The 10,798-nt window shown below is 37.1% G+C and overlaps 2 protein-coding genes across 2 annotated transcripts; one reads left to right on the top strand and one right to left on the bottom strand.

The window, feature by feature from the left end:
* Positions 1–59: 59 nt before the first annotated feature.
* On the top strand, positions 60–5,406 carry LOC100479777 (olfactory receptor 13F1). The gene is made up of 2 exons (XM_002929572.2): positions 60–992; positions 5,353–5,406. The coding sequence occupies exons 1-2, from the start codon at positions 60–62 to the stop codon at positions 5,404–5,406; spliced, it is 987 nt and encodes a 328-aa protein (XP_002929618.2).
* Positions 5,407–5,494: 88 nt separating this feature from the next.
* LOC105242197 (olfactory receptor 13D1) lies at positions 5,495–7,017 on the bottom strand. The gene is made up of 2 exons (XM_011237622.3): positions 6,116–7,017; positions 5,495–5,543 (listed from the first exon to the last, which is right to left on the bottom strand). Exons 1-2 carry the CDS (start codon positions 7,015–7,017, stop codon positions 5,495–5,497), a joined length of 951 nt encoding a protein of 316 aa, XP_011235924.2.
* Positions 7,018–10,798: the final 3,781 nt, after the last annotated feature.

Raw genomic sequence — 10,798 nt, 5'->3', positions numbered from 1 at the left:
TTATAATATATACAATGTATATTTTTATTCACTGCTGCAGATAAACAAAAAGGAATAAAATGGTCAAGGGAAACTTGACAGTCATTTCAGATTTTATTTTTCTGGGATTTACTGACTACCCCAAAGTTAAGGTCATCATATTTGTGCTGTGCTTGCTGATGTACCTGATCACCCTGCTGGGTAATATAATTCTGATCTCCATTACCATCCTGGATTCCCACCTACACAAACCCATGTACTTCTTCCTCAGCAACCTCTCCTTTTTAGACATCTGGTACACCTCTTCTGCACTCACTCCAATGCTGGCGAACTTTGTTTCAGGAAGAAACACCATCTCATTCTCAGGATGTGCTGTTCAGATGTACTTTTCTCTTGCCATGGGCTCCACTGAGTGTGTGCTCCTGTCCATGATGGCGTATGACCGGTATGTAGCCATCTGCAACCCCCTGAGGTATCCTATCATCATGAACAAGAGCGTCTGTGTGCAGATTGCGACTGGCTCCTGGGTGACAGGCTGCCTTAGTGCCCTGGTGGAAACAGTGTCTGTGCTGCATCAGTCTCTCTGTGGAAATAGCATCATCAATCATTTCACTTGTGAAATTCTGGCTGTGTTGAAACTGGTTTGTGTAGACACTTCCAGGGTGCAATTAATCATGCTGGTGATCAGCGTACTACTACTTCCTATGCCGATGCTCCTTATTTGTATATCTTATGCATTCATTCTCTGCAACATTCTGAGCATCAGCTCAGTGGATGGTCGAAGCAAAGCCTTTTCAACATGCACAGCCCACCTGACTGTGGTGGTTTTGTTCTATGGGACAGCTCTCTCCATGTACCTGAAGCCCTCGGCTGTAGATTCACAGGAAATAGATAAATTTATAGCTTTGATATATGGTGGATTAACCCCCATGTTGAATCCTATCATCTATAGTCTACGGAACAAAGAAGTAAAAGCAGCTGTAAAAAAATTGCTGATTAGGAACCCTCTTTGTGTTTTTTTAATCCCCAGTAACAAATAATATCAATAAATATTAACCTGAGGGATGTTTTAGTGGTCAGTACACAACAGAACATTGGAATAATGGTGGAAGACACTCATCTTTTAAAAAGATTTATTTATTTATTTTAGAGAGTAAGAGAGCATGAGTGGGAGGGACAGAGGGAGAGGGAGAGAGAATCTTAAGCAGAGTCTGCACTGAGTACAGACCCCAACATGGGGCTTGATCTCAGGACCCTGAGATCATGACCTGAGCTGAAACCAAGAGTCAGGTGCTCAACTGACTGCACCACCCGGTGCCCCAGGAAGACACTCATTTTAAATGAGATATGTGATTTCCTAAGTTTCCTCCTTGACTGACTACTGAAACTAAAATAATATAGATATCTCTTAACATACGCACATCTGAAATCTTAAGCAAATAGGTCTCATGATGACAAATTTTAATTTTTATTTTGGGTTATAGCATGTAAATATAACTTTAAACATTAAGTTAGTGTATTGTTAGTATTCAAAATTATGTACATGTAATATACAAATGTAATACCTATAGTAGACTTTTTAGGTAATTTATGATTAACCTCTGTTTGAGGCTGAATTGTGTCCCTCCAACACTCATTTTGAAGCTCTAACCACCCAGTACCTCAGAATGTATTTATATTAGCCTTTAAAAAGGTGTTTAAGTTAAAATGTGGCTGTCAGTGTGGGCCCTCATACAATCTGAGTTGTGTCATTGTAAGAAGAAATTTAGACACACATGGATTCACCAAGGATGCTCACATATAGAGGAAAGGACATAGCAAAAAGGTGGCTATCTGCAAGCCAAGAGGAAGCTTCAGAAGATATCATATCTGCCAACACTTTAAACTTGGACTTCTAGCCTCCAGAAGTATGAGCAAGTAAATTTCTGTTATTTAAGCAATCCAATCTGTGATATTTTGTAATGGCAGCCTTAGAAATCTAGTACAACCTCTTTTTCAGCAAAGCTAAATTTAATGAAAGTAATTGCATATTACACAAAGTGTAACTATGTTTTACATGTATGGATATATCTGTGCATGTAGATAGATATTTGTGATATGAATGTCTATGTACACATGGGAAAGGTCTGCACAAATATATCCTGAAGAGAAATGAGGTAGGAGTGCCAGTCTGGAAAAAAAATATTAGAGAGTTTAGTAGTTTGTTGTTGGTCTTAGAATGCTGACACTATTTTGTAAATTCAAAGAAACTACAGGATGTTCATTGAAAGTACTATTAGTAACCTTCCCTTTTTTATTGTACTTTCCCTTGACACCTAGTTTCTTAAATCCAAGGGTACAAATGAACCCATCAGCACTTAGAAAGAAAATACATGATATGTTTATTATAAGATATACAATACCCCAAACCCACTAAAATGGTGTGAAATATTGAAATACATGAATATATCTTATTATATAAACCACAATATACAAGGAATTAAAAATTGTACACTCAGCAGTTGTAGCATTTGTATATACTTTCTGGACCAGATGACTAAATGTAAGTTCAGTGTGCAAAACTTGCTTGCTCATCATGAAGTTGTCGCCAGAAATCAATAAAATTGTTGTGATGGCTTGGATCCAGAAAGCAATGGGATGAAGAAAATAGGATGAATATGAGAATTACAGGGTTGTAGTGCTGATTGGATTTCTCAGGTATTAATAAGCAGTCATCAAAGATGATTGGTCCATTGGTCTAAGTAAAGATCTCAGATGCAGCCATTGATTGGATGAGAGAAGCTTAAGGACGATGACTTCATGAAGATAGGGCTGTAAGTTGATTGACTGGTTTGATGGTAACACTTTCAGGTGAGGGGCGCCTGGGTGGCATAGTGGTTAAGTGTCTGCCTTCGGCTCAGGGCGTGATCCCGGTATAACGGAATCGAGCCCCACATCAGGCTCCTCTGCTATGAGCCTGCTTCTTCCTCTCCCACTCCCCCTGCTTGTTGTTCCCTCTCTCGCTGGCTGTCTCTATCTCTGTCAAATAAAAAAATGTAAAAATCTTTAAAAAAAAAAATAGGACACCTGCTCCATTTTGTCCAGAAGTAAATTGTCAGAGAAACCTTGACAGTGCCCCCAAAGTTGATTATTGAACCATATAACATAAAGACACCTAAAGCTATTCATGAGCTCAGTCTTCACAGCATTCGTGCTTTGTCTGTCTATTCCCAGCCTGGTTCAGCTTTCACCCCACACGCCCGACCCCAAACACGGTGAATGGGCTACTGGACGTGGACACGACGTCCTCTTTGCTGCAATGCAGAGTGAGATGCTCTGGTCTTCTTCAGGGCACCTGCCTGCTGATGTCCTTCCTCCTCTCCGTCCCACTTCACCTCATGGGATTAATCTAGACGTGTTCTGAAGTATTGATTTAAACCCATTCTCCTCCTGAACATACGTTGGGAAGTCTTTTGCACAGAGATGGAAATTGAGCCCAAGGTGTGGCTGATGTCATCTAGGGAAAAATTTAGGACAATTGTCTATAAAATGGTTGGCTTTGTTTTCCCATGACTGGGCAGAGCTGTGATAAAGGTGAAAGAATAATACACTTAGGATCTAGAGTAAAGAATTAGAATTTTTTTTTGTTTCTATACAAGCTTTGAGATCTTAGGCAATTTATTAAATAACCTAATCTAGTTTCCTCTTCTATGAAATGGGAATAATTTATTTAATACATTTATAATAATTGTTTAAAAGTTCATATTTGCTAATTCCAAAAGACCACCTGTCAATCAGCTAGGATGATAGGCTTATCACTTTGATACAGTCAGTTTTTGATCATCTTTTTCTGGCTAGATTCTGGCTTCAGTTAGTTTGAATTTACCTGTGATTTCAAATGTATTGAGCAACATCTTGTTAGTGTGTTACAAATCAAGGCCTATCACTCTGGTAGTACTTAGGGATATAAGCATCAAATACCCCAAGTTATCTCTTTCTCTCTCTTTCTCTGACAATCTGAGCGGAGTCATTCCCTGCATGGATGTCCTCTTGATTGTACTTGAGTTCTGACAGCCTGAATTGGGCCTCCCTTTCATGTTGATATTTCACTTACTTCATCAGGCTCCCAAACATCATACTGGGTAGAACAAGCAAAGAAGACCTCCTGAACATTGGCTGCTGAAACCTTTGCTCGGTGGCCCTTGAGGATTGTTGCTATGCTCATCCAGCTCAGGCTATGACACTGTACCAGACAGCTCAACTATATATCAAATAAACATATGGTATGATATCACATAAAAAATAAAACTGCATACTATTATTCACTAGTAATTTCAAAGGGATTTTTTAACGGAAAATATTTAAAATGAAACTGTTGCTGCTGAAAAAGTGAAATTGTCAGTATTCTTTAAGAAGGATTTATACAATTGATATATCTTTTTTCTCAGCTATTTTTTTATTAGAGAATAATTATACACTGATATGATTTTTGTTTTACAGCCCAAATGACCTCTTCAGTGTATTTATCAATGTTTTATCTGTTCTTGTATTTCCATACATTTAAAATTAGCTGATACTTTTTCAAAAGCTTTTGAATTTGTTGTTTAGCCAATGAAATAATACATAAATTCAGGTTCTCTTATCTCACTGTATTATATCCAGTACTTGGACTATATTTTGCTATTCTTTAAAAATGTTAATTAATTCAGTAGTTAATTATTGCCTACTGTTTTAAATTTATTTGACATTAGACTTCATACAGAGAACAGTGAATTCTGCCATTGGGGATATTTCAGAATCTAACAAATGATTTGGTATAAAAGGAAAATTGACATAACAAAGGTAAAGTTCAAGGCAGCATAGAGGAAGGAATAACTAACTGAGTAAATTTTGGAAGGATTTACAGAAGATCGAACACTTGAATTGTCTTTAATGAGTAAGAGAAACGTGATGATGAGGAAGTGGCATAGGCTATTATCTTTAGGTAGGGAAAGAACATGATATAATTGGAGAACTAATAGCGAATGAAGCATAGCATTGTGCAAAGGGGGTGGGAGAAACTTCAGGAGGGAAAGAAGAAGGGGGAAATAGGTACCTGGAAAATTAGGTTGGGGCCAGATCAAGTCCTTGGGTAAAACAAAAATCAGTAATAAACAGACAAACAGAAAAACTCAAGTATTTCTCTCAAAGGAATTGAAAAATATGTGTTTTATTTGTTCAGTAGATAAAGGTACAGTTGGTCCTTGACTTAAAATGGTTTGACTTAGGACTTTTCGACTTTATGATGATGCAAAAGTGATATGCATTCAATGTAAACAGTACTTTGAAATATGAATTTTGATCTTTTCCTGGGCTAACAACATGATAGCTCTTGATATTCTCTTGTTATGCTAGGCAGTGGCCACAGCTTCTAGTCTGAGCCACATGATCACAGGGGTAAACAACTGATACACTCACAACCATTCTGTACCCATACAACCATTTTGTTTTTCAATTTCAGTATAGTACTCATATAATTTATTATTATATGAAATATTCAATATTTTATTGTAAACAGGCTTTGTGTGAGGTGATTTTGAACAACGGTTGGCTAATGTAGGTGTTCTGAATGTGTTTAAGTTTGGCTAGGCTAAGCTATGATCTCAGTAGATTAGGTGTATTAAATGCATTTTTTACTTATGATATTTTGAACTTTCAATGGGCTCATCAGGATATAATCCCATCAGTTGAAGAAGATCTGTACTGGATTTTTTTGGAAAAGCTTTATTTTATCTCTCTTCTTTCTTTTCTTTTTTTTTAAAAGATTTTATTTATTTATTCGACAGAGACAGAGACAGCCAGCGAGAGAGGNCTCTCTTCTTTCTTTTCTTTTTTTTTTAAAGATTTTATTTATTTATTCGACAGAGACAGAGACAGCCAGCGAGAGAGGGAACACAAGCAGGGGGAGTGGGAGAGGAAGAAGCAGGCTCATAGCAAAAGAGCCTGACGTGGGGCTCGATCCCATAATGCCAGGATCATGCCCTGAGCTGAAGGCAGACGCTTAACCGCTGTGCCACCCAGGCGACCCTATTTTTCTTATTTCTTAAAGTTTACTCTCACTTTTTATACCAGTTGTCTCTACATTTTTATAAGTCATTTTCATAAAAAAGTGATTAATTTCCTCATAGCTCCGTGCACCTCTGTATTCCTCAGGCTATAGATGATAGGATTGAGCATGGGAGTGACTACTCCATAGAACAGGGCAATCAATTTGTTAAAAGCAGAGTCTTTAGACTTTGGCTTCATATACATGAAGAGGATTGTCCCATAAAACACAGTCACTACTGTTAAGTGGGCTGAGCAGGTAGAGAAGGCTTTTTTTCTTCCTTCTGCTGAATTGATTCTTAGTACAGTAGAAAGGATGAAAATATAGGAGATACAAATTAACAGTAATGGAGAAAACAAAAATATTACATTGCCCAACATTATAGTAATCTCATTCAAGGAAATATCTGTACAAGCCAGCTTGACAAAGGCCAGTATTTCACAAACAAAGTGAGTAATGACATTTTTTCCACAGAAGGGCAACCGTATTGCAAGAATAGTTTCTGTCAGTGAATTGAGAAATCCCAATCCCCAGGAGAGAGCTACCATCTGAATACAGAGTGCCTTGCTGATGATGATGGTGTATCTCAGAGGGTTACAGATGGCCACGTAACGGTCATATGCCATCACTGCTAGGAGCACACACTCTGTGGACCCCATAGTGTAGGAGACAGACATCTGAACAACACATCTAGTGAAGGAGATGGTTTTTTTCTGTGATAGGAAGTGTATCAACATTGAGGGGATAAAGGAGGATGTGTACCAAATGTCTAGGAAGGAAAGATTACCAAGGAAGAAGTACATGGGCGTATGGAGGCGGGAATCCAGAAGAGTTAGGATGATCAAGGTGCTGTTTCCCAGCAGGATCACCAGGTACATCATCAAGCACATCACAAAAAGGAATTTTTCCACTCTGGGGTACTCAGAAAATCCCTGCAGAATGAACTCAATCTCAGTCCAATTCATCCTGTCCATTTTACTTTTTTATACCTGGAGTAATCCAGAAGAGAAAACTGCATGTGAGTTTAACAAGTCTATACATATTACCATATGCAGTAAGAGATCATTGGAGGAGGGGCAGCAAGCATGTCAGCACTAGTGGAGTGGTGGTAGCAGCTGTGAGTTTAGCTGTTTGAATTTCTCTTCTGGCTCATAAGGGAGAGGATTGAAGACATGCAGTAATTATATGGATAGCTTATTAAAAATACAGGTTTTTGTATTCTATTTCCTGAGATTGTGATATACAGTTCTGAGACAGGGAAGGACTATTTACACATTTAACAAACATCTATTATTTCCAATTCATTGGACCCACAGACCCCACTTTGAATATCATCATTTTGGAGAGAGTGTGCCTAATCTGTTAAAAATATCTATGTATTTGATTTTATTTCATGGAAATCATTAACAATACCGTTAGTTTAAAGCTTTAAAAATATGTTCACACATATTACTCATTTTATCATCACTATAATTATCTGAGGAAAGTGAAATTCGTAGAGGTAAAATGTATATAAAACCACAGTGAGTGAGCCACTACTCAAATGTGCATTTTCTGACTTTACATCACCTGTTCTTTTTAAACAACAGGCTAGTCCCCTCTCCAAATTATGTAAATTGTCTAAGGAGTGTGAATCAGACATTTTTTCAAATAATATTCTCCAGAGGGGCGCCTGGGTGGCTCAGTTGGTTAAGTGTCTGCCTTCGGCTCAGGTCATGATCTTGGGGTCCTGGGATGGAGCTCCTCATCAGGCTCCCTGCTCAGTGGGGAGACTGCTTCTCCCTCTCCCTTTCTCTCCTTCTGCCACACCTCCTGCTTGTGGTTTCTCTCTCGTGCTCTCTCTTTCTCAAGTAAATAAATAAAATCTTAAAAAAAATAATGTTCTCCAGATGATTCTAATGTGCAATGTGGATGTAAACCACCTGTCTAGTGGAGTGCCTCTAAATTTTAGAATACAGGTGAATCACGTGGGGAATCTTTGTAAGGGACTCTGAATCAGCGGGTCTAAAGCAGATTCTAAGATCTGAATTTATTAATATGTTTCCAGATGCTGCTACTGCTGACTACAGAACTCACGCATGTAGCAAGGCCTTTTAGACCATCTCTCTCCAATACTACTGCAGAGTGCCACTAGTGCTTCCGTTGTATATAGGACTGTAATTGAATAGTAGAAAATGAAAAACTGAACACTTTCTGAGTTTAGGAGTTGAGATATCTGTGTGAGTGTATTGCAGTCAGTTTTTTGTTCTTTAGATTTTAGATATACAAACAACCAAGTTGCATACAAAAGAGCCTGTTTTTCATTTCTGTCCATATTAAAGTCATTTATTTTCCATTTGTTGAATTTGCAATTAGGGTCAGTATTTTCCAAAAAAGGAATTTGAGGTCAGCTCAAGCATCTGAGTTGTGTATCATAGAGCATGGAGCAAATAACTTAAATTTGAAATAATTTAAGGAGTAGATATTACTAGATGATCTTTTTTATAGTAAATAAATCAAAGAACATAATTTTGAAAACACCTTTTCATTCCCAAGGTATTCTACCAAACTTTAAAATATCCCTAGAGGGTGGCACCTGGGTGGCTCAGTTGGTTAAGTGTCAAACGCTTGATTTCAGCTCAGGTCATGATCTCATGGTTGTGGAATCGAGCCCCACATCATTGGCTCCCTGCTCGGTGGGAAATCTGCTTAAGATTCTCTCTCTCCTTATCCCTTTGTCCCTCCCCACCCACATTCTTTCTCTTTCTCTCAAATAAATAAATCAATCTGTAAAAAAAAAAAATCCCTGGAGGAAAAGAAAAGAATTGATCCAATGGATGAGTTTCTACGTAGTGTTTCTAAACAAGGCTGTGTTTCTGGTATAGAGTTTGCCATTTTTCTCTGTGATAGCCATTTGCCAACAGGTTATGTATGCTGCTTTCTATGACAACTCTAGTTTATACTGGTCAGACATATTAATCAGCATAATGTAATGTTTATATGTCTTTTGGCTATGGAAAGGAGGACTTGTCCTTCTCCAATTCAAGCTGTACCATATTTGTAGGCATACACTAAAAAAGGGTAGGAAGGGGTGAGTAGGCCAGGATATACTTCTATTTGGTATTAAGATTTGAATTTGATTGACTGTAGATTTATATATCAACCTACTCTGATTATGAAATTAAAATTCTGATAGAAGCTTTGAAGGACCATCAGTTGTCTGGGGTCTTTTCAAGAAAGATGTGAATCATGTCAAATACCGTCTTGTCTTTTCTAGTTGCAGGTTGATTCCTATTTGGAAATTACTTGCAGGAGGTAATGGTGGTGTGCATTTAGTATCTTGACAGTTCAGAGATAGTTGCTATAAAGATAAATTCACTTACAAACATTTATAAGAGAAACCACCAATCTGCTTTTGTGCTTTCAAATCAGGGGTAGGAGGAAGGATAATTGACAGTATGGAGGAAATTACTTTCATTACTCTTGCAATGTTAGTGTGACTTTTAAGAAGCAATCGACAAACACTCTTGTTTAATACCATTGTGACTGAAATTTTTTCTTCACTTTAGCTTACTTCACTAAATGGGTTCCTGGGAACAAGGGAATGAAGATTTTTAAGATTCTTGATAGTTTCTTTACATGCAAAGTGTATATTGGGTAATTCCATTTTTACTAAATATGTGCTATTATTGGATATTATCTTTTGAAACAGGTTTTCATTCTTAGCTAATGCCACAGGAATTGTTAAATAATCATAGCATACTAATTTGATGGGCCATTATGCACTTATTAATATGACATTTGTGAAGAATTTGTATTAAAACAAAAATGATGTTTATGTTAAAATGATTAAGTGAAACAGAAACAAAACAACAGCATCTTATGCAAAACCTAAACCAAGATAACCCAGACAAGAAAGACAGGGAAGAAATACCCAAAACCTTTATGGTTATCTTAGAGAACTTTCTTCTTCTTTTCTGAATTACCCAAAATTCTAAAATATATATGAATAAAAAATATTTAAAAAGAGAAAAATACTGAAGCAGGTTCCAGTTATGTTAGGAAAATTAATTCAGAATAAAAAAAATGTTAAAACTATTTAAGTAGTACAGTGATTATCTTAAGTGTCTAGAAACTACACTTTGAGGGAGAGATGTAGAGGTGTGTCCTATGTAGTTATTGGTAGGAACCTACTATTTCTGGTGGAAGAGAGCATTTATAATCCCTGCCCTCAAAATTGTCAAAGTAACAGGGTTTTTTTTGTTTTGTTTTGTTTTTAGGAGGTACACCAAGATCAGGATCTTGAGTTCTTGACCTAATCATATGTTATCAAAAGAGATTGCAGACTATCGATGCCTAGAACAGAATTATCATTTAGAAGATGACATTCCTATTTGTAAAGGATCTGAACTGGCCTGGATCCTAGCCAACCTCTCACTCCCCTCTCCCAGCCCCCCGTGTTTTACAAGAATTAACCACTCTGTGTTTCAATTCCCTGGAACTTCATCTTGGCATTGTTTTATTGTTGTCATAGAATTAAGGAAAGTTTGTACTTTTTATCCAAGCCAGAAGTCAAGCTCTCAAACTTTCTAGAAGGAAACTATCTAACTTTCTATAAATTTTTCATTTTATTTTATTGACTTAGATACTTGAAGATCTAATATTTAAAGGACTAAGATTTTTCAATGAAAAACACATACTATCTGCACTCTAGATTTTCACTAGAGGAAGTAATCCTCTTATTCTCTCCAGCTCTTCTAAAAATATCAATTAAGA

Source organism: Ailuropoda melanoleuca, chromosome 7, assembly GCF_002007445.2.
Source record: "Ailuropoda melanoleuca isolate Jingjing chromosome 7, ASM200744v2, whole genome shotgun sequence".
In the NCBI taxonomy this organism is placed as follows: Eukaryota; Metazoa; Chordata; class Mammalia; order Carnivora; family Ursidae; genus Ailuropoda; species Ailuropoda melanoleuca.
This window is presented reverse-complemented; position numbering and strand designations above follow the sequence as displayed.

What these genes read in the sequence shown, in the direction of transcription:
- LOC105242197 (XM_011237622.3), bottom strand. Translation starts at nt 7,017, where the DNA reads ATGGACAGGATGAATTGGACTGAGATTGAGTTCATTCTGCAGGGATTT. An exon ending in GTGCACGGAGCTATGAGGAA is followed by an intron (nt 5,544 to 6,115) that starts ATTAATCACTTT and finishes ACATTAGCCAAC; the next exon opens with CGTTGTTCAAAATCACCTCA.
- LOC100479777 (XM_002929572.2), top strand. Translation starts at nt 60, where the DNA reads ATGGTCAAGGGAAACTTGACAGTCATTTCAGATTTTATTTTTCTGGGA. An exon ending in TGATTAGGAACCCTCTTTGT is followed by an intron (nt 993 to 5,352) that starts GTTTTTTTAATC and finishes TTGTTATGCTAG; the next exon opens with GCAGTGGCCACAGCTTCTAG.